We start from the raw sequence: 23,567 nt of genomic DNA, 5'->3' as shown, positions 1-23,567 counted from the left end.
CATCAGGTCCCAGTACCCATGAGGTCTGCACTTGGTCCCTAGAGCCCCCTTTCAGCTGTTATTGTCCGGGGATCCTCTCCTTCCCCGCCTCAAATCCCTGACCATTTTGTCCCTCTGTGGCCTTGACCCCATGGGCGGGGGAAGAGGGGTGGTGGTGGTGGTGGTGGTGGTGGTGGTGGTCAGAGCCAAGAATCTAGAAGGGTAGAGAGATGATCTCCACGTTTCGTGGGTGGTATGTTGATGGGCCTTCTGTGGCAGGCACAGCATGAGCAGACTCTCTGGAGCTACAAACAAGTCCCTGAAACTGCTGGAGATTCCAGCACCCAGGTCAGCTCCTCCAGAACGCACACTGTAGTGCCTGGTCAAGAGAGGAAGGCAAATATTCTTGTCCACTCTGCCACCCTGAAAACAAGCACTGCAATGAGAGGCAGACAGATGCGCATTTATTTGGGATTAATGAATTACAGTTTGGGGAGCACAGACTCAAGCAATAAGCAGAAGTGTCCCACCTAAAGAGTGAAAGCCATGGGTTTTTATGAGAAATAGGAGGGCAGCTACGTGGCTTGGTTAAGAGAGAAAGCAACTGTCCAATGGTCCTGACAGGTCCTAACATATGCTCAATCCCGGAGAATGTCTCATGTGCACCTGACAAAAGGATGCATTCCGCTGCTGTTGGAGTCTTGAGGATCCATCAAGTCTGTGAAGTCCATCTGATCTAATGTGTCACTGAAATCTGTTTTCTTACAGATTTTCTGCCTAAATGATTTATCCATTGATGAAAATGTGTATTAAAGTCTCCCTTCTAAAAAAATAAAGTCCCCCTTCTATCACTGTATTGCTGTTTCTCTCTTTAGCTGTTTATATATTTCATATATATAGGTGTTCCTTTTTTATATATTTAAGATCTTGAGAAAAGGTGAGAGCAAGAGTGCGGGAGGGTCAGAGAGAGAGGGAGGAGGCTCCCCACTGAGCAGGAAGCCTAATACAGGGCTCGATCCCAGGACCCCAAGACCATGACCAAAGCCAAAGCCAGACGCTTAACTCACTAGGTCACCCAGGTGCTACTATATATTGGTGTTCCTATGTTGGATGCAAATATTTACAGATGTTATGTCCTGCTGTTGAACTGGCCCTCCTTATTGTCCTGTTATACCCTTCATCCCAATAATAGCATTTTAAAATGAAAATTTAAGCGAAAATCAGTCACAAACTATCCATGTATCAATATTTAATTCATCAAGCTCTACATACAGGGTTAACAATATGTTGTAATGACACATCATCCTGTGTTTACAGTTAATATTCAAAGTTATTTCTAGTTGAACCCAATCATAATTATTGCTGTATGGAAAATAGGACCTGACCAATGTAATGGATTTTCTAGCAACAACTTTGCTTCATATGCATTTCTAAGTACTAGTTAAAAAAAAAAAATATTGTCACAAAATCCTGCATTTAGAATTCCCAGATGTCATAATCCCACGTTTCTTACACTTTTATTATAAGCCATTAGGCAAAACTATAATGTCTAAACTGTTGTTTATGTTGTTTATCCTTGATATGTTTTTCCTAGTTGGGAATTTCTGATGCAAACTCTAACCTTTCATCTGATTTTAGCAATGGCATATATACAGTGAGAAAATTGCATGTTGACTAAAGAATTAAAAATCACTGAAGACTTCCATTCATTCTCTATTCTACAGTGTGAAACTTCACATGCCTACAAGTTTTTCTACTAATAAAGATTTTTTCCATGCATATTACAATGAATAAGCTCTCCAGCATTAATTTTTGCTATTCTACTAGAGTGACCTCCATCTGTAATTGTGTAATTTCCCATTTTAGGGAGGTTAGATTATTCATAGTGAATTTTCTTCTGCATCCTACATCCGGAGATCATCTAATGTCTCTTCCTCCTTTATTATAAATATAAGGTTCCTCCAAATGGAGTTCACTCATGTTCTGTAATGATAAATTAGAAATGAAAGCACTTCCATAATGAATATGGCCATAGAATTTCCCCCATTTAGGAGTTCTGGGATTGGTTTGAGCTGTGGCTAAAGGCTCTTCTGTGTTCATTTACTGCATTTAGAGTTGAGTTCTTTCATGTCTTCAAAGGCAAGAGCTTGTAACAAAGGCTTTTCCACATAGAGGACATTTATATGGGTTCTCTCCAGCATGAGTTCTCTCAAGTTCTCTAAGATTAGGGCTCTCAACAAAGGCTTTTCCACATAGAGGACATTTATATGGGTTCTCTCCAGTATGAGTTCTCTCATGTTCTCTAAGGTTAGAACTTGTAACAAAGGCTTTCCCACATAGAGGACATTTATATGGTTTCTCTCCAGTGTGGGTTCTCTCATGTTTTCTAAGACAAGAGCTTGTAACAAAGCCTTTTCCACATAAAGGACATTTATATGGTTTCTCTCCAGTGTGAGTTCTCTCATGTTCTCGAAGACAAGAGCTTGTAACAAAGGCTTTTCCACATAGATGACATTTATATGGTTTCTCTCCAGTGTGGGTTCTCTCATGTTCTCGAAGATTAGAACTTGTAACAAAAGCTTTTTCACATAGAGGACATTTATATGGTTTCTCTCCAGTGTGGGTTCTCTCATGTTCTCTAAGATTGGAGCTTGTAACAAAGGCTTTTCCACATAGGAGACATTTATATGGTTTCTCTCCAGTGTGGGTTCTCTCGTGTTTTTTAAGACAAGAGCTTGTAATAAAGGCTTTCCCACACAGATGACATTTATATGGTTTCTCTCCAGTGTGGGTTCTCTCATGTTGTCTAAAACAAGAGCTTTGAACAAAGGCTTTCCCACATAGATGACATTTATATGGTTTCTCTCCCGTATGGGTTCTCTCATGTTCTCTAAGATTGGAGCTTGTAACAAAGGCTTTTCCACATAGGAGACATTTATATGGTTTCTCTCCAGTGTGAGTTCTCTCGTGTTGTTTAAGATAAGAGCTTTGAACAAAGGCTTTTCCACACAGATGACATTCATAAGGCTTCTCTCCAGAATGAATATGCTTATGTCTAGTTAAAGATGAAAAATACCTGAAATGACTCCCACACTGATTACAGACAAATGGATTCTCCCCCGTGTGAGTTATTTTATGGGAACGAAGGTGGGAGTTTCGACTGAAGTGTTTTCCACATTCATCACATTTATAGGGTTTCTCTCCCGTGTGAATTCTCTGGTGTATGCAAAGCTTTCTTCTATTATGGAAATATTTCTCACATTCGTTACATTTATAAAGTTTGCCTTCCATATAAGGTTTCTGGTGTCTATATAGGTCATTTCTATGACTGAAAGGTTTTCCACATTCACTCCATTTATAGGGTCTTTGTCCAGTGTGAGTTAAAACATGCTGAGTCAATGTGTAGGGGTGAGTGAAAACTCCATCATACCCAATATGTGCAAAGGGGTCTTCTCCTGAGTGACATTTCTGCTGTTGGGAAAGAGATGACAGACTGTTACAGGACTTCTCGCAAACATTCATCCATTCAACACTCTACATATGAATTTCAAGCTGACCATTCAGTCATCATCTCTAATTAAAACCTTCACCAGGTTACATATATGCACATGGAATATTCACCTCCTGCATTCACAAACATTTTTGCCTTTGTGTATTTTATGGATGGAGGTTTCTGTGATGTGTTCTGCATAACCCACCAGCCCCACCTGCATGGATACAGGCAGGCTAAAGCGGGTTGTGAGACTTGTGCTACATGACTGACCTCGGGAGCCTGCTTAGTGGACATCAGCTGGCTTCCGGTTAAAACTGGCCCTGCTGGTCTGGACACCCAGGACTATAAATATGTCTTGCATTCCCTCCTGCTCCACGCTGGGCTGGCCCCCCAGAATGGAATCTGGGAAGGGAGGCAAGCACACATGATCCAGGTTCCTTGAAGATGTGAAGACATGACAACATGGAAATGCAGCTCATTCCATACTGCAGGAACACATGTTTAACCTCAGACCCCATCATTGGCCCCATAAATACGGCCCTCGTGGGGATGGTCAAGGGGTAAAGTTTCACCCGAAAGGAGGACATTCCACCCAGGCCTCTCCAGCTCATAGATGCTTTGTGGACGGTAACTGGGAAACATGATATGTCATTCCTAGCACACTGGGGATGCTGTTTAACAGTCTACAGGAGAATAATACTAAAACCCTGTGCTCAGTGCAGGAGGAAAAACTACAGTTAGAAATGAAAATATCTGATTTATAATCTCGGATGGCCATCCTTCAATGTCAGACTTATGTTCATCCTGACCAAGTTCACACCCACCAGTACATGGCACAAAAAGCAGCCACAGAGGTGGCCAAGTCTAAGTAAAGGAGGAGAGGGAAGATGGAACACTACACAAGTGCACGTAGTTACTGCTTCTGCTGGGCCTAAAGTGGGACACTGACACGTGGATGGCAACATCTAGGATGATGAGACCAGTATAGACTGGAGCAATGATGGCAAAGAAACTTGCCCCAGAGAGCCTCAGCCTCTCTGATGATGCCACCTACAGCATCACCAGGCAGAATATAAGAGTTTTTCTGAGAACTTTGAGAAAAGAATTCCTCATGAAGAAATGTCACAAATACAAGATATTGTGCTAAATGAAGTTTAAGAAAAAGGTGGAATACATTGGAATACATCTAAATACACTGCTATACTCTGTGGCAGTTTCTTTTTTTTTTTCTTAAGATTTTATTTATTTACTCATGAGAGACACACAGAGAGAGAAGCAGAGACACAGGCAGAGGGGAGAAGCAGGTTCCATCAGGGAGCCTGATTCAGGACTCGATCCCAGATCCCAGGATCATGCTTGAGCCAAAGGCAGATGCTCAACTGCTGAGCCACCCAGGTGTCCCTCTCTGGCAATTTCAAAAGAGATTTTACCCAAAGCTCACAAAACATTACAGACCTTAAGATTGGTAGAAATAACAAAAATGATTCTGTATGTAGAAAAGTAGGGGATAGGGGATACCTGGGTGGCGCAGCGGTTTAGCACCTGCCTTTGGCCCAGGGCGCGATCCTGGAGACCTGGGATCGAATCCCACGTCGGGCTCCTGGTGCATGGAGCCTGCTTTTCCCTCTGCCTATGTCTCTGCCTCTCTCTCTCTCTGTGTGTGACTATCATAATAAATTTAAAAAAAGAAAAGAAAAAAGAAAAGTAGGGGATATATAAAATCGACATAAGGAATGGGAATGTATTTTTGTTGAAGGTAAAAGATGGTAATTTTGTCCTGGATGAGACTAGTTGCTTGGGGAGAAATGGCTTGGGAGAAACTCTGAATGCTAAGTAAATTTGTAGATGGTTTGTGAAGGGAAATCCTTGGAAATGAATTTATGTGTGGTAGGACAGATTAAGATTGAAATGAATGGATTTTAAAAGTATAAAATTAAAATTCTGTGTTTCCCTCTGTTCAAAAAACAAAGTTTTGTGAATTATTGGTCTGCACTTTATAAACAGATGTCTTCTCTGTCTGCTCAGAAAAACCAGTTTCTATGTTTTGGCTTTATCAGGTCTTTAAAGATCTGTAATCCAACTTAGACATGTGCTTTTAAAACTTTGTAGGGTTTTAAGAAACTTTCCAAGATTTCAATTGTAAATGAAGTCTTTTTAACCAAGGACGCCTTTTATTTGGTATGTTAAGTTACTTGGAAAACATGGTCAAACAAAAAATAAGCCTCAGGTCATGCTGTCTGGGTAAATGCTCTAACTATTCTAAAGATCTTTTGTAATAAAGTTTTAACAAAGGACAAATAAGCCCATGTTATCTCTGTTGCAATTTGTTGGCAAAGAGGACTTAAAATAATGGCTAATTTTCTGTCCCAAAGTTTTCATGGATAATTGTTAAGATAGCTTTCAAAGTCTCTGATAACCTGAAACTTCCAGGTTTTGCTTGGATGATAAACTGGGATTGAATTCGTTGGAAATCTAGGTCTTTTCCAAACAGGATAAAGTGCTAAAGTATTGATTACTGAACATAAAGGTTGCACTTTTAACTTCTTGTTGCAGAGAAACTAAGAATAGTTGACTCTTTTTTAAAATATGCTTTGTGGTTAATTGACTCATAAATTTGCCATCCCAAGAATTCTGGTATGAGAGTCCACAATTTAGTTACTAGTTTTTACTGAAGACTCCTATGGGAAGATATCTGGACCCCAAATACTAAAATTACTGTTTTCAAAATAAATAAATAAATAAAATTACTGTTTTCCATGTAGATCCTCAGTGTGCTCACCTCCACAGAGCAGATCTCCAACAAAGTAGCTGACCCAGTAGCCCAAATCACAGCAAATAGAACTGAACCTGTGACTGACACCAGATTGGCACAATGGACGCAGGAGAAAAGCAGACACTTGGGTAAAGCAGACACTTGGGTATTTACAGGTGGGTCCAGGACTCTGGCATACTCATCACTCGGGATGCCATAAAAGAAACCATAGTAAAACATCCAACTTGTCAGATTTGGCCAAGCAAGAAATTCCGCAACGGTGGGATGGATGCCTGGGTGGCTTAGCAGCTGAGGATCTGCCTTTGGTTCAGGGCATGACCCCAGGGTCCTGGGATCGAGTCCCACATCGGGCTTCCTGCATGGAGCCTGCTTCTCCCTCTGCCTATGTCTCTGCCTCTCTCTGTGTCTCATGAAATAAAATCTTTAAGAAGAAAAAAAATTTTTTCCACAACAGTAAAAAGGACAGATACAGAAAGGAAGACTCCCTGTCCAAATTTGGCAAATAGGGATCCCTGGGTGGCGCAGCGGTTTAGCGCTTGCCTTTGGCTCAGGGCGCGATCCTGGAGACCCAGGATCGAATCCCACATCGGGCTCCCAGTGCATGGAGCCTGCTTCTCCCTCTGCCTGTGTCTCTGCCTCTCTCTCTCTCTCTGTGACTCTCGTAAATAAATAAAAATTAAAAAAAAAAAAAATTTGGCAAATAGATCATATGGGGCCAGTACCCCCTTCCGAGGTTGTCAATATATTTATTTGTATGGCAGTGAACACTTTCTCGGGTATTTAATAGCTTGCCCATTTGACCCACATCCCCCAACAAAATACTATCAAAATCTTAGAGACTATTATATTATGATGTCCATATTCAGATCCAGAATGATAATAGCTCCCACTTGATAGGTAGTTTAAAAGCTTTTGCTGCCTCCTCTAATACTGAATGGACTTATCATATTCCCTATTGACCCCAGGTGGCTGAATTGATGAAACAGATAAGTGGACTGCTTATATAATAATTTAAAAAATTAGAAGATGTCTCTTCATCAAAATGGAAATTATTTAACTGAGGCTAAAATGTTACACAAGAGACATATTGGTCAAAATGAAACTCCATTAGGGTAGATGAAGACCCTTAATTTCCAAGTAAGCAATATGCAAAACCCTTCCAGCACCATTAATATGCTAGAATATTCATTCAGGTGCTTGACGACCTTACAAAGCCACATAACTACATACCCTCTCCTGCTAAGGTAACTGTTCAAGGATGAGATGCTACAATAACAGTACTGTATTCCTTTAATAGGTTTCCCTCTATGACTCATGTATATAAATTTGGATCCCATGCTTTCCCATTGCCTGGACGCGCTATCCCTTGGACCCTGAAGACTCAACCCGAGGCTTCTCTACTGAAGCAGGATAACCACTGATCCTGTCCTGTTGGACCAATTGTTCTTTACATGTAGTACCAATATGCTGGTATCATGATGAACATGAGATTTATACTTCCAAAACACATATCAGACATTTTCATAACCACAATGACCAAATTCGTCGAGGTAACTGTAATTTCACTGTAGGATTAATGGCCATCACCTTGAATGATGACAGTGAACATATGTGTGTAAAACTGAGAAAACAAACTCCCATTGATGTCAGTTTTAAACAAGAATTTCTGCTTGCGGGCAGCCCAGATGGCTCAGCAGTTCAGCACCGCCTTCAGCCCAGGGCGTGATCCTGGAGACCCAGGATCGAGTCCCACGTCAGGCTCCCTGCACAGAGCCCGTTTCTCCCTCTGCCTGTGTCTCTGCCTCTCTCTCGGTGTCTCTCATGAGTAAATAAATAAAATCTTAAAAAAAAAAAATGCTTAAAAAAAAAGGAATCTCTGCTTGTGTCAATGCCAATTTTCACTACCAACTGTGAATTAATCAGATCAATACTTCCCATAGTTTATTTGACTAGTTACCCCATTAGGGAGGAATCTAAAGGATGCTTTACTTATAACGAACTTCATCGTACTCATAATACGTTGTTGGATTTGCAGATGTGTAAAAAGTGCCTTGTGGGTACATTTGCATTACAACTCAAAGAACAAATGGATCATATCAACGGAGGTTTCTGTGATGTGTCCTGCATAACCCACCATCCCGACCTCCACGGACACAGGCAGGCTAAAGCATGTTATGTGTGAGACTCATGCTACATAAGTGACCTTGGGGACCCGCTTAGTGGCCATCAGCTGGCCACCCGGTCAGAACTGGCCCTTCTGGTCTGGACGCCCAGAGTGGAATCCAGGAGGGGAGGCAATGGGCTTCTTGAAGATGTGAAGACATGACAACACAGAAATGCAGCTCACTAAGCACTGCAGGAACACATGTTTAACCTCAGACCCCATCACTGGCCCATAAATATGGCCACAGTGGGGATGTTCAGGGGTAAAGTCTCACCTGAGGAGGAGGATGCTCCACCCAGGCCTCTCCATGGAGACTCCAGCCCAGGTGTGTGCAGGAGGCTGCCCCAGCTCATGGGATTGGATGCTGTAAGCACCCCATCTGACCGAACTCTATCCTATTCTCCTTTATTGCTCACTACTGCCCTTGTCTATGCACAGATTTCCCCTTCTTTCTGTTTCTATCAGATTTTTATAGTATCAAGGAAGTGTTTTTTCCCTTTGAAACAGGCTGCCATGAATCTTTTGTTTAGAACACCTTGGCAGCATCTTTATCAGAGAGCTAAGTATTTTAAAGATATCGTGAATGCAAATAAACCAAAGTTATACAATTATTCTTTTAGCAGAGCCACTTGAAGTTCAAATCCAAGCTAATTTTGTCCCCAGATTTAAATTTGAAACCACATTCTATGACAATATGTAACTATTCTGAATTGTTAACTTATCTCACCCCCAAGCCTTTAACATATAGACAGGAGAAGAGTGTCCTTGTGAAACTTACTATTATTGTCTTGTAGTTAGATGCATCCTCCCTGCAGATGTCTTCCATAGATATTATTTCTTGCTTTTGATAGCTGTTTTCCAAGCCTGAAATAACTGAAGATAATAAATAAAACTAAGAAATCTCTTAAGTAGATTAGGGGAATTAAAGTGTTGAAAAGCACACAAGACCCATATAAATGTGTTCCAAACACTGACCACTACATGACCAAATAATGTCAAATGAGGAATATACTGGTGAATAGACATACATCTTAGAATAATATCAATTAGAGAAAAAAAATCAATGTTTAATTTAAAGAAAAAAAAATAATGATGGGCTATTGTAGAGAATATGAATATAAAGCATTAGAAAAAGAGAGACCAGAAATCATGACAAAGACCACAATGTGAAATTTTACTTCCATTAAGGACAGGATCATTGCTTCCCTGAAGTCAAATGTAAGTGCAGATACATGAAAAGAAACTGACATGGGACACATAATGACACAATCTGAGGAATGCAATCCCACTGGCCACTCGGTTTTCTGAAGCTACCACTCACTCAGGGACCCGTGCACTGACATCCATGAGATCCCACTCACACATTCACGAGCCATCTTGCACTGAGCACCGAGTGTCCAAAGCTCACCTGGACCCCAGCCTTGGGCCAGTCCTCTCTCTTCCTTCCACAGCTCCCCTCCTTGCTCCCACTGGGCAATCATATCTGACTGGAAGAACTGACAGCCTGAATCAGTGGGAGAACAGTACGTGAGTTTGTACTTCTGCGCGGAGAACAGTGCACAGCATTCAACGGTACAAGCTACTGTGGACAAACACCAGGAGCACGTACAAGTGCTGTGGAAGCATCAGTCAGGTCACATCAGCAAAGGCCTCTGGCGGCTCATACTCCCACCCAAGCCAGAAGGCAGCAGAAGGCTCGGAGTGTGCCTCCAGAAGGAAACGTCCTCATAAGGGGGTTAACAGTATTTTCAAAGGAATACAATAAACATAAGCTCCACGAGAATATTCTGTAGTTTTACATGGAAGGTGATACAAGATGTTAGATTTTCTCCTGTGCTCAAGCTTCACAATTCCCAGAGCGGAAAATATTTCAGATATTTATTTATTCATTCAAAAAATATTCATTGTATTCCCAAGACTGTTCTGGGTCTTGGATAAAGTACAGTAAAAAGATACACAATTATAGCCAAGAAGCCTAAATTCATATTATTAACATACTTGATGAATTAAAAAAAAAACATACTGGATGAAAATGAAGAAAATGACATATTCCATCTAGTCAGAAGTACTACAGAAGAACAAGTTAGAGTAGAGAGCCGTTCGAATGTAGGGAAGCTGTCCTGGACACAGGGTTGATAAACTAAGAAACAGACACGGTGACAGACTCACCTACGGAGACCAGATGAGTGATATTCTCCAGCATTACATCAATGTACAGCTTTCTCTGGGACCTATCCATCAGGGTCCACTCTTCCTGGGTTAAGTCTACAGCTACATCTTTGAAGGTCACAGAGTCCTAAAATATCACAGATATTGTGTTTCAACAGGGCCATATTTAGTAATCCCTGGGGGAGAACTGTCACCATGATAGTCATTATGGCAAGGGGGGTGCTATGTATAGAAAGTTCAAACTCCATTTGTCGTTCAAAGTCCAATGCTGATCTGCCCTGTGTCTTTCAGACACATTCAAAAAGAAATACACAATACACAGTAAGCACACAATTACTTCATTATACAGGAATCTCAATGTGAAAGAACCTGGCAATTTCCCAATAAACTGGGAATTTTGAATTCCTGGTTAGTGGTTAGTGATTATAACCTAGATTAAACAGTAGCAATGGGCACCTAGCTAGCTCAGTTGGAAGAGCATGTGACTCCTGATCTCAGGGTCAGGAGTTTGAGCCCCACATTTGTAGAAGTTAATGGGGAAAAAAACAACTTAAAAAAATTTATCAATAGTGATGTTGAGAATTCCAACGAACTAATGTGCAGACACTTCTTTTACAGCAAACACTGAACACCTACTCGTGATAGGTCCATTCATATAACAGGTAGAGAATCATGAAGCATTGCCCAGCACTCTCCAGGATGACAACAATGACACAGAACCTGCGGTCAGCAGGGTGAGGATCTGTCATCTTACAGAACTCACTTGTTCTTTAGAGTCTATGAAGGCAGACAGGTCCTGCAGAAGAGCGTGGGACTCCTGAGATGGCTCTTCTGAAGGACAGCCCCAGAGTGATCCCTCTGGCAGCGAGCTCTCCATTCTTAACACCAATTCTCGTGGTAGCAGTTCTCTGGATGTTAATCCTGTTTTTCTATTCAAAGGCAGTAAAATCATCTTGATTAGTTCTGACCTCTCTTGGTCCTTCAAAAATCGTTTCAGGATTCTAAATTTTACCACAATTTCTACACACATTCTGCCAAACGCGCAGTTAATTTTTAAAAATTATGAACGCCTGGGTGGCTCAGCGGTTGAGCGTCTGCCTTCAGCTCAGGGCATGGTCCCACAGTCCCGGGATCGAGTCCCATATCGGGCTCCCTGACATGGAGCCTGCTTCCCCCTCTGCTTATGTCTCTGTCTGCCTCTCAGTGTCTCTCATGAATAAATAAATAAAATTTAAAAAAAATTACTCCCTGGGCACTGTTCTTGGGTTTCTAATTTTAACAAAGTTTAATCACAAAGAGGGAACATAGGTAAGAGGGATAAGGTAGTAGAGAGGATCATAGTCATCTCTGTTAGTTTCCAAACTAATTCAAATATGTATTATTAAAACTTTAGTTAAGTATTGAGAGGAAATAATGATTTCTTCTATCTTCTCTTTCGCAGATGTTTCTCAAGTTCTCTGGGACACGGCACAGCTCCCCTGCAGGTACAGCTGTCCCCTCATGGGCGGACCATAAACCCCTGCCCCTGCTCATCTGTCACCCCACCACCACATGCCTATGTGTGACGAGGATGAATGAGTAAACCATTTCTCAACTAAGTCTATACAATGGAGAGAAAAACCTATGCAAATTTCTTTTCTGCGAGGACACTCTTAATAGAGAATGAGATATATTAGTGTCACTGTTGGAAGGGAGAGGATTTCCTGATCAATCCCGGACTACACAGAAGTATCCCTGAGTCCTGAGAACTAAGTAGAGCCCAGATCCTAACACTGCCTGGATACACGGAGAAGTCTCAGGCCAAGAAAAGGCTTCCCACCCACTGGCAACAGAGGTATTATATCCACAGAAAGACCACATCTCTACTCACCTGCAGTTGCATTCTCAGGAATTCAGCCACCACCTCACCTCCTCTGGATCTCCCCACTCACGGACAGTCCAAGAAGTAAGGAGGAAAAGCTGGGCAAGGAGAGAGAAGCCAAGAGACTCCAGTCTTACCAGAGACCCTGACGACCACAAAACCCCGATGCACCTGCATGCAATCCCCCAACCCCCTTTCAGGAACACGCCATGGCCCTCAGACAAGTGGGAGAACTCTCACATCAGCGTGGATCTCAAGTGAGAAGGCTGTGACTACCAATGCTAGTAAATAAAATACGAACATTCCTTTCTATTTTCACACAAGGAAATGAAAATCATTCAATTTATAAGTTACCCAGAAAATTTTTTGTAGGGTTATTTAATTCCTTCCCTGAACTGCAAACCTAAAAGTCCTGCTTAGAAAATGTAGAATGCAGGGGACTTACAGGGAAATATATTTGTTCAATCTAACATTTAGTAAACTTATAACTGGAATACCATCCTACATTAATCATCAGCACAAACAACACCCCAGCATTTCATAAATCTGTATTTTAAAGTTCTGGTAAACTTTACGGGGGTGCCTGGGTGGCTCAGTCCGTGAAGTTTCTGATTTTGGCTCAGGTCATGATCTCCTGCATCCAGCCCTGCGTGGGGTTCAGCAGAGTCTGCTTCTCTCTTTTCCTCTTCCTCACCCACCTCCATCTGCGCTCTCTTTCAAAAAAATATAATCTTTAAAATAAATAAAGGGATCCCTGGGTGGCGCAGTGGTTTGGCGCTTGCCTTTGGCCCGGGGCGCGATCCTGGAGACCCGGGATCGAATCCCACATCAGGCTCCCGCTGCATGGAGCCTGTTTCTCCCTCTGCCTGTGTCTCTGCCTCTCTCTCTGTCTCTCTGTGACTATCATAAATAAATAAAAATTAAAAAATAAAATAAAAAAAATAAAATAAAATAAAATAAAATAAAATAAAATAAAATAAAATAAAATAAAATAAAATAAAATAAATAAATAAGGATGCCTGTGTGGCTCAGCGGTTAAGCGTCTGCCTTTGGCTCAGGGCATGATCCTGGGGTCCTGGGATAAAATAGTCCCTTTATTAATTTCACTGCAGGTCACCCACTTGGAAGGCCATCTGTTTGCTAATGAAGCCCTGGCCCATCGGCACCCTCAGGAGGCAGACACGTTTGGGTTCTTCACAGATGGTCACTGTCATTTACTACAGGGGGACCCTGGACAAGTGATTTAGTCTCTTTAAAACAGTTTCTTGGGGGGCACCTGGTGGGTCAGTGGTTAAGCATCTGCCTTTGGCTCAGGTTGTGATCCAGCGGGGGTCCTAGGATCGAGTCCTGCATGGGGCTCCCCACGGGGAGCCTGCTTCTCCCTCTACCTATGTCTCTGCCTCTCTCGGTCTCTCATGAATAAATAAGTAAAACTTTTTAAAAAATAGAAAAAGGGCAGCCCTGGTGGCGCAGCGGTTTGGCGCCGCCTGCAGCCTGGGGTGTGATCCTGCAGACCCCGGATCGAGTCCCACATTGGGCTCCTTGCATGGAGCCTGCTTCTCCCTCTGCCTGTGTCTCTGCCTCTCTCTCTGTGTGTCTATGAATAAGTGGGTAAAATCTTTAAAAAAATAAAATAAAATAAAGTTTGGCAAACTTAAATTCTTACCAAATTTGCTAGTACTTAATTGTATAAAAATGGAAAAATGACATTATATCACAAACAAAAGTAGATTTAACTCCCCTCTTTATACCTAGAGTCCAGGAAATTAGTAAGACAAAATTAAAGTTTAAGAAATAGGACTCTCTGCTTGGAAATTTAAGCACATTCACTTACTTAATACTTAGACCCTGCTCATTTTGGTATATTTACTGTTATGGACTAAACCCCCTTGTCCCCTCCAGCCCCAAGCAAATCCATCTGTCAAAGCCCTAATTCTCGGGCTGATGGTAGGTGGAGATGAGGCCTTTGGGAGCTAATTTGGTTTAGATGAGGTCATGGAGCAGGGCTCCTATGAAGAAACTAGTGTCGCTATCAGGGCAACAGAGCACAGCTCTTTCTCTGCCACACTGGCACTGAGGGCCAGGCTTCTGCAAGCCCAGAAATGGCCCATCCCCAAGTCTTCCATCTGCTCACACCTAGGTCTGGGGACTTTCCAGGATTCAGAACTGTGAAAATTTAATGTGTTGTCTAAGCCACCAAGTAAGTCTGTGGTATTTTGTTACAGAAGCCCAGGATAACTAAAACATTTACTTATTTAACAAATGGCATTAAATGCAGTTTCAGAAAGCTTCAGTAATATGATGAAATTACATGGCTAAAGAATGATACAGCTAGTGCTTGATTTTTGGTCTGCTTCCCAAGCTCCGATCTGTAAACATGGTCCTCTTCAGGGGTATAAACTACTCCTAGGTAGAACAGGAGTGCCCCTGTCACATCAAGACACACAGACCATCTAGCAGTACCTGCCTTCCCTCCTCTCAGCCTGAGTTCAGAGTCACTCCTCCCACCAGAGTCACTCCTCCCACGGCTTAGTCCACTTGCAGTCTTCCACCCCCAATGCCATCACTGTTACTGTCCATTCCAATCCCCATTTACTCCTTTTCCCATGTATCTAGGACAAGAAAAATGCAGTTGTGTCCCAACTGTCCTAATGCCTGGTTATATGGCTTATACTCAAAGATATCTGAGGTCAGGGGTGCCTGGGTGGCTACATCGATGAAGTGTCTGCCTCTGTTTCAGGTCATGACCCTGGGGTCCTGGAATCAAGCCCCACATCAGACTCCTTGCTCAGCAGGGAGCCTGCTTCTCTCTCTGCCCCACCTCTGCACTCATGTTCTCTTTCTCTCTCAAATAAATAAATAAATAAAATCTTAAAAAAAAAAATCAGGTAACAAAGATCCTATTTTGTTAGTTTTGCCTTATCTCCCTAATACATCCATTTCTTCCACCCATTTAATGATCAATACCCTGTAACAGACAGCAGTCAGTTCTCAAAATCCAAAATTCAAATAAGTAGTCCTTTTTCTTTCACACCAGTAACTAATTCTCTGACAGCAACTGGGTGTCCTAGGGTTGCATCCAACTCTGATAGTGTCTTCCTGGAGTCAGCAACAGATCCCACAAGCTTTCCTCTATTTCAGAGGCCAGCCACAAAGGTTTAATGCCCCAGCTACTCACACTTCTGCTGAGCACACTCTAAGTCCAGGGCTTCCCATAACCCCTCACATTAGGTTTGGTAATTTTCTAGAATGGCTCACAGAATTTAGGAAAAGCTTTCCTTAGGTTTACTAGTTCAGTATAAAGGACAAAAATGGGGACGGACGCCTGGGTGGCTCAGTAGTTAAGCGTCTGCCTTTGCGTCAGAGTGTGATCCTGGGGACATAGGACAGAGCCCGGCATCGGGCTTCCTGCGTTAAGCCTGCTTCTCCCTCTGCCTACGTCTCTGCCTTTCTCTCTCTCTGTGTCTCTCATGAATAAATAAATAAAATCTTAAAAAAAAAAAAGGACAAAAATGAACAGTCAGATGAAGAGATACGTGGGGTAAGGTCCAGTAGGGTCCCCTTGGAGGTGGGGTGCATGACCCTCTAAAACTGGTTGTTGAAAAGTTTACAGAGCTCTACCTGCAGCAACCTCTCCCATCCCCAGTGGGGCTGGGTGGGACTGATTTCACTTACAAACACAAATTGATTCCAACACTCTCCAGCTCTAATTTCTTCCATGCTTTCTCAGTGACCTTGAAGTAGGACCTTGAGACCTGCCACAATCTTCAGGCCCTGAAATCCTCTAGATGCTGCCCTAGCTTGTCCATGTAGCTTACCTGACTGTGCTCTGCTCCTAGCTCCTGGGCCACAGAAGGTTTTGCTTGCCTCAGCAATTTACACAAGTTGTTACCAGGGGGGGAAAAAATCTCCAAACTTATTCATACCTTCATGGGTATGTATTCTTTTTTGGGGGGCGGGGGATTTTATTTATATATTCATGAGAGAGACAGAGAGAGAGAGGGAGAAGCAGGCTCCATACAGGGAGCCTGATGTGGGACTCCATCCCAGGGCTCCAGGATCACACCCTGGGCTTAAGGGAGGCACTCAACCGCTGAGCCACCCAAGCATCCCTCCATGAGTATATATTAAGACTTTGCTCAAATAAATTTTCAAAAAATTAACTAAAATATCTGTATTTTACACAAGAGTTCTCCTAAAGAATAGAATGGATATCCTTTAGGATTATATACACAGGTTTTTCTTTTTAATTTCTTTAAATTGTATCTGCTAAATTAGCCTTTAAACAACACAGAGCTTGACAATTTACCCTTTTTTTCCTCTAGCATAACTATGTCTGTGTCTGGCACAAGCCTTGTTCAGAGTCTCCCACAACACACACGCCTCTCTGACGAAGAGAGGTCACTGTTGCCTCAAGAACACTGCAGAGTGAGCAGGTTGGCCAAGACAGGAGGATATGAGAGAACCATGGAAACTGAGTAGTCCTCCATTACCTTAAATGCTTGTTATAAAAGCAATACTCACAGTTGAGTTATTATAGGCTTGCTTTTATATTCAATATAAATACACTGGAAAAAAAAAAAAAAAAGACAAACTTCTTTCTGGAATCAACTGCTTCTGCCTATAATGAAAACATTGCCTGATCATTTTCTTCAGAAGTAATTTGTTCTTTTATTTATTGAGATAGGTCCTGAGACTTATAAACATTTTTGTATTATTAAAAGATAGTTGAAACATTCTATTTATGGGAAAAATAACACTAACAATATAATTTACACTTGGAACGTGTAGTATTTTGATGCATGTCAAGTATTAGTCATTAGGATTTCAATCAATCTGACCTGAAGACATCTGTGCTGGATGGGCTTTCTCTTTGCCCAGGGCTAATGGAAGAAGAGAAGAGTCTGCATATAAGTTTCATCTGCCTGGAGATGAGCAGGAGGGCATACTGAGGGCAATGTCCTGGGCCTGGAAGGACAGAGAACTCCTTCCCCTCCAGGTCCTAACTACAGGCACACCTCAACTTAGTGCACTTTGCACACAGTATTTTTACGTAGGTGTGTGGCAGTGCCATGTTGACAGCTGCCATTTTCCAATACCATTAACTCACTTTGTCATCTATGTGTCACATGCTGGTAATTCTCACAAGATTTCAAATGTTTTTATTATTATTACATTTGTTATCATGATCCTTGATGTTACTACTGCCATTGTTTTGGGGTGCCATGAGCTGTGCCCATATAAGATGGCTAACTTGACCAATAAATGTGTTCTGACCACTCCAGTACCTGCTGCTCTCCCATCTCTCACCCTCTCCTTGGGCCTCTATTCCAGGAGACACAACAATATTGACATCAGTCTAATTAATAACCCTACACTGGCCTCTTAAGTGTTCAAGTGAAGAGTCCTATGTGTCTCACTTTAAAGCAAAAGCTAGAAATGATTAAATTTAGTGGAGAAGGGCAGCCCCGGTGGCACAGTAGTTTAGCGCCGCCTGCAGCCCAGGGTGTGATCCTGCAGCCCCGGGATCCAGTCCCACATTGGGCTCCCTGCATGGAGCCTGCTTCTCCCTCAGCCTGCTTCTCCCTCTGTCTGCGTCTCTGCCTCTCTCTCTGAATAAATAAATAAAATCTTTTAAAAAAAATAGTGGAGAAGATCTATCAAAAGGCAGGCTAAAAGCTAGGCCTCTTGTGCCAAACAGCTGGCCAGGCTATGAATTCAAAGGAAGAGTTTTTAAAGGAAATTAGAAGCGCTAGTCCAGTGAACAGATGGATGCTAAGAAAGGGAAACAGATTTATTGTTGATATGGAGAAAGTCTGAAGAGTCTGGATGGAACACAACATTCCCCAAGTCAAAACCTCACCCAGAGCAAAGCCCCATCTGAATTCAGTTCTGTGAAGGCTGACAGAGGTGAGGAGGCTATAGAAGAAAAGTCTGAAGCCAGCAGAGGGTGACTGGTGAGGACTGAGGAAAGAAGCCACCTCCATCACATGAAAGCACAAGGTAGGGCAGCCCTGGTGTCACAGCGGTTTAGCACTGCCTTCAGCCCAGGGCCTGAACCTGAAGACTCAGGATCAAGTCCCATGTCAGGCTCCCTGCAGGGAGCCTGCTTCTCCCTCTGCCTATGTCTCTGCCTCACTCTCTCTGTCTTTCATGAATAAATAAATAAAATCTTAAAAAAAAAAAAAAAAGAAAGCACAAGGTGAAGCAGCAGATGCTGATGGAGAAGCTGCAGCAGGTCCTCCAGAAGATCTAGCTCAGAAAATTCAGGAAGGTAGCTACACTCAACTAACAGATCATTAGTGTAGACCAAACAAAGAAGATGCCATCTAGGACTTTCAGATACATCAATGCCTACCTTCAAAGCTTCAAAGGACAGGCTGACTCTCCTGTTAGGAGCCAATGCAGCTGGTGACTCTTAAGTGGAAGCCAATGCCCACCTACCATTCTGAAAATCCTAAGGCCCTTCAGAAGAATGCTAAATCTACTCTGCCTGCGCCCTATATATATAAATGGAACAATACAGCCTGTGTGACAGTACATCTGCCTACGACATGGTTTACTGAATATTTTAAGCTCAGTGTTGAGACCTTTTGTTCAAAAGAAGATTCATTTCAAAATATTACTACTCCTTGACAATGTGCCTGGTCACCCAAGAGCTCTGATGGAGATGGGACAATGAGATGAATGTTGTTTTCATGCCTGCTAATATGGCATCCACTCTGTAGAATGGCAGGGGCAATAGGCCACAGACATATGGATTAAAGACTCAGAACTTGGGAGGCCTGGGTGGCTCAGCAGCTGAGCATCTGCCTCTGGCTCAGGGTGTGATCCTGGAGTTCTGGGATTGAGTCCAGCATCGGGCTCCCTGCATGGAGCCTGCTTCTCCCTCTGTTTGTGTCTCTGCCTCCCTCTTTGTGTCTCTCATGAATAAATAAATAGAATCTTAAAAAAAAAAAAAAAAAAAAAAAGACCCAGAACTTGGGTAATTATTACAGGAATAAATGCTTACAAGGATCTCTATAGGAAAAAAAAAATCCAAAGACAGAAGCACCCCCCCCTTAAATTGTAGGCACAGGGCAGCCTGGGTGGCTTAGCGGTTTAGCGCTGCTTTCAGCGCAGCGCAGGATCCTGGAGACCCGGTATCCAGTCCCACATCCGGCTCCCTTCATGGAGCCTGCTTCTCCCTCTGCCTGTGTCTCTGCCTCTTTCTCAATCTGTCTCTCATGAATAAATAAGTAAAATCTTTAAAAATATAGATTTAAAAAATAAGTTGTAGGCACAATTGTAAATACAAAGAGCTGAATAAATATTTGTTTTTAGGGAAGAAAAAGTGTTTTAAAAACGTGTTCCGAGGGATGGCTGGGTGGCTCAGCGGTTGAGAGTCCGCCTTTGGCTCAGAGCGTGATCCTAGAGTACCACATCCCACCTGGGGCTCCCCACAGGGAGCCTGCTTCTCTGTCTGCCTATGTCTCTATCCGTTTGTCTCTTATGAATGGATAAATAAAAATCTTTAAATAAAAAAAAATAAATAATAAAAATTTCTTTAAAAAGTGTTCAGAGAATGCAGAGCTGATAAAGCAACATTTGTGTAGATTGAAAAGTGCTGCTGGCAGTTATTCATGAAGAGGCCTGGGGAGACCAGTGCAAATGCCCTGGGGTGAGGCAAGCCTGTCAGGAATTAGCAGGTGGTCTGTGTACTGCAGCAGTGAGAGTCCCAGTTAACATCCCTCTAGCGACAATTAACCACCAGGTTTTAATATTTATTAAATCTCATTTTTGTTCATTGTTCAGCTCTGGCAAACAAGTATTAAAATCCGTTTGTATTTTTTTGGCAAACAAAAGACCATAGGGAAGTTTCTTTGTGAAAGGAAAATGGATGGAAGTGTTAAGATAAAACTGCTGAGACTGGGCTCCTTATATTTACCCCTCTCAGTTATTAAAGGAAAAAAATTAAAGATATTTAAATTGAGTGTGAGACAGTTGGCTTCCTACTGCTGGTTCCTTCTGTCCTTAATGTTAGCAGTCCAGGGAAAGTGGGTGTTTATCTGATAGAACATAAGCAGCGTTCATTTCATAAAACAGTAAGAGAGTAACAAGTCCCTACACTGTCCCCTGTTGACACCCACGAGAAAGCCCATGCATAAGGCAAAATTCCCATGATTATATGAAGTAATTTATAACCTCAAAGAGTAATTTCTACATAACAAACACTGCTTACGTAGGGATGGATTTTCTCTTGAAAAAAGGATCCGAGGAAACAGACTCAGAGACATGGTACACAGAGTGTGGTTTACTCAGACACCCACCTCATGGGCTCAGTTTGTCACAGGGAGATAGGCACCCAATACAGACCCAAGAGGTCTCACTCCATGTGATGGAGACTCCCCTGTACATATTATTTTTTTTTTAAGTTTTTTTTAAAGATTGTATTTATTTATTCACGAGAGACACAGAGAGAGAGCAAGAGAGGCAGAGACACAGGCAGAGGGAGAAGCAGGCTCCATGCAAGGAGCCTGATGTGGGACTCGATCCCGGGACTCCAGGATCATGCCCCAGGCCGAAGGCAGGTGCTAAACCCGCTGAGCCACTCAGGGATCCCACCCCTGTCCATATTCTATATAAAACTCAAAGTGGAGGGGCAGCCTGGGTGGCTCAGAAGTTTAGGACCACCTTTGGCCCAGGCGGTGATCCTGGGGAATCCGAGTCCCACGACGGGCTCCCTGCATGGAGCCTGCTTCTCCCTCTGCCTATGTCTCTGCCTCTGTGTGTGTGTGTGTGTGTGTGTGTGTGTGACTATCATAAATAAAAATTTAAAAAAGAAAATCAAAGCCTTATTTAAAAAAAAAAACTCAAAGTGGAGTAAGTGGCTGGATGGGTTACACAGACTTCTATCACGTCACTGCTGTGTAAGCAGAGACAGGATGAAGAAGAAGTAAAACGGAGACTGCAAACGTCAGGACCACCTGACCCCCAACGGCTCCTCCCAGGGAGTCCCCGTCCCTGCAGGTCTGAGAGCAAGGAAGATCCGGAGACTGGGAGGCGCACCCGCTCCCTTCTGCACAGGCACTCGAGTGGTGGCCGTTCCACTGCCTAACAAGTATCTTCCAAATTCTCCATTGATCTCAGTCCAAACATCAACGTTAAATTAACTTAGAAATTTTGAGGGCAGCCCGGGTGGCTCAGCGGTTTAGCGCCTGCCTTTGGGCGGGGCGTGATCCTAGAGACCCGCGATCGAGTCCCGCGTCGGGCTCCCGGTGCATGGAGCCTGCTTCTCCCTCTGCCAACGTCTCTCGTGAATAAATAAATAAAATCTTAAATAAAAATGACTTAAAAATTCTGAGAAAGCCAGAAGGGTATATCCTTGCCATCAACAGTTGCAGTTCTGGCATTGACAGATTCCAACCGGCATAAACGTCACACTTTCCAAAGGAAACAGAAAAGAAAATATGAACTTTCGTCTTCATGTAGAAAAACTTTATTAAGGGCATAGACGAAGCTCCTAAAATTTGAACACCCAATCTGGTTATTGTTTCTCACGCTCAGGGTGCGGACAAGGTCCCAGCCAGGCCCCCACGCGGGCGGGACCCCGGCCCCGCAGCCCGAGCAGGCTCCCGCTCCCCTGCCCCTTCCCCTGCATCCCCGCCCCGCGCCCCCGGGCCCCGCAGGTCCCTCTCCCAACCACCCCCACCCCGCTCCGGGACCGCAGCTCCGCCAATGAGGCGCCGGCACACTTCAAACGCCCCGTTTCCTCCAATGGACTGGAAGTTCACAGAACCCTTCCCAACTTAGCCCTTTTCTCCTTAAAAAACACGCCGGTCCTTTGTTCCCCTCCTCGCCCGTCCGTCCCGGGCCACACTGGTCTCCGTCCACGCAGCCCGGTCACCTCACCCGCTGCACTGCTCTTACTTTTAAGGTCAACAATGGGAAACAATAAACACCCGTATCGCATGTCCCCGGAGACTGAAAAATTAATTTTTCATTAACTAAAACCGAAACCCACACATTCCCCAAACAGGATCCGCTCTGCAAGCCTCCTCGCCCTAACTCGACAAGAAACACCGAGAAACAAAACAAAACCACTGGCTGGAACCCCGCACACTTCTCGGACGGCCCCGGCCGCGGCCGCGCCACGCGCCAACTTGCCACCACCCGAGACTTCGCGACCCGACCCGCCCGGTGCGGTGCCCAAGCCCCGGCCGACCCCGGCCGACCCCGGCCGACCCCGCCGGCCCGACGCGGCCGGATCCCCGGCGGGTGGACCGCGGCGCGCGCGCGGGAGGCCGCGGGGCTCCACGTCTCACCTGCAACTGCCCGGCGCAGCCCCCCGCTGGCAGGCGGCAGCTGCCGGCTCCCCTGGACGCCCGGTCCCGGCGGACCGACGCGAGCCGCCAGCCTGCCGACGCGGGACGCACCGAGGGGCCGACCCGGAAAGTCTGCGGCCGCCTCTTCCTGCCTCCGTCCGCACTCTGCCCACGCCCCGCCCCGCGCCGGCCGCGCCCGGCCCCGGCCCCGCCCCTCGGCCGACGTCCCGGCCCGGCGGCGGCGCACGCACTCGGCCCGGCCCGGCCCCGCCCCGCCCCGCGCCGGCCGCGCCCCGGCCCCGCCCCTCGCCGACCGCGCCCCGGCCCCGCCCTGCCCCTCCGCCGACGTCCCGGCGCGGCTGCGCGCGCACTCGGCCAGGCCCCGCCCCTCCGCCGACGTCCCGGCCCGGCTCAGGCTCGCCCTCCCCAGGCCCCGCCCCCCGCCGACCGCGCCCCAGACCCACCCCCCCCTGCTGACATCCCAGTCCCCGCTCCGAGGTCGCCTCCCCGGGCCCCGCCCCTCCGCCGACATCCCGTCAGGACTCCGAGTTCCCCTCCTCACGCCCCGCCCCTCTGCTGACGGCCTATCCCCGGCTTCTGCTCACTCCCCCTCCCCCGACCGCGCCCCACGCTGGCTGCACTGGCCCCGCCCCGGCCTGACCGCGCCCGCGCACTGGCCCAACTCCACCCCGCGCCGAGCGCGCTCCCGCTCTGGCCCCGCCCCGCGCCGACTGCGCCGCGCTCTGGCTCCGCCCCAAGGCGGCCGCACCGCCCCTCCGGCCCCGCCCTCCGCCCCACGCTGAAAGCGCCGGCGCCCTGGCCCC

At 44.9% G+C, this 23,567-nt stretch overlaps 1 protein-coding gene across 2 annotated transcripts; it reads right to left on the bottom strand.

Moving 5' to 3' along the window:
- Positions 1-1,213: 1,213 nt before the first annotated feature.
- On the bottom strand, positions 1,214-22,926 carry LOC112925542 (uncharacterized). Of its 2 annotated transcripts, none has more exons than XM_072719414.1 (7): positions 22,744-22,926; positions 12,449-12,537; positions 11,342-11,507; positions 10,579-10,705; positions 9,818-9,913; positions 9,188-9,282; positions 1,214-3,450 (listed from the first exon to the last, which is right to left on the bottom strand). In XM_072719414.1, the coding sequence occupies exons 3-7, from the start codon at positions 11,453-11,455 to the stop codon at positions 2,113-2,115; spliced, it is 1,770 nt and encodes a 589-aa protein (XP_072575515.1). In that variant the 5' UTR covers positions 11,456-11,507; positions 12,449-12,537; positions 22,744-22,926; the 3' UTR covers positions 1,214-2,112. The 2 variants fall into 2 exon arrangements, with proteins under 2 accessions (XP_072575515.1, XP_072575517.1); XM_072719416.1 differs by having other exon boundaries at positions 1,214-3,447.
- Between the last annotated feature and the right edge of the window lie 641 nt (positions 22,927-23,567).

Source organism: Vulpes vulpes, chromosome 9 (assembly GCF_048418805.1).
Source record: "Vulpes vulpes isolate BD-2025 chromosome 9, VulVul3, whole genome shotgun sequence".
In the NCBI taxonomy this organism is placed as follows: domain Eukaryota; kingdom Metazoa; phylum Chordata; class Mammalia; order Carnivora; family Canidae; genus Vulpes; species Vulpes vulpes.
This window is presented reverse-complemented; position numbering and strand designations above follow the sequence as displayed.

Bases quoted from the DNA above. Each gene is read 5' to 3' on its own strand.
- LOC112925542 (XM_072719414.1), bottom strand. From the start codon at position 11,455: ATGGAGAGCTCGCTGCCAGAGGGATCACTCTGGGGCTGTCCTTCAGAA. The intron at 10,706-11,341 runs GTGAGTTCTGTA...GTGATATTTTAG, and splicing joins TCATAGACTCTAAAGAACAA to GACTCTGTGACCTTCAAAGA. The intron at 9,914-10,578 runs GTGAGTCTGTCA...CCACTGATTCAG, and splicing joins CACTCATCTGGTCTCCGTAG to GCTGTCAGTTCTTCCAGTCA.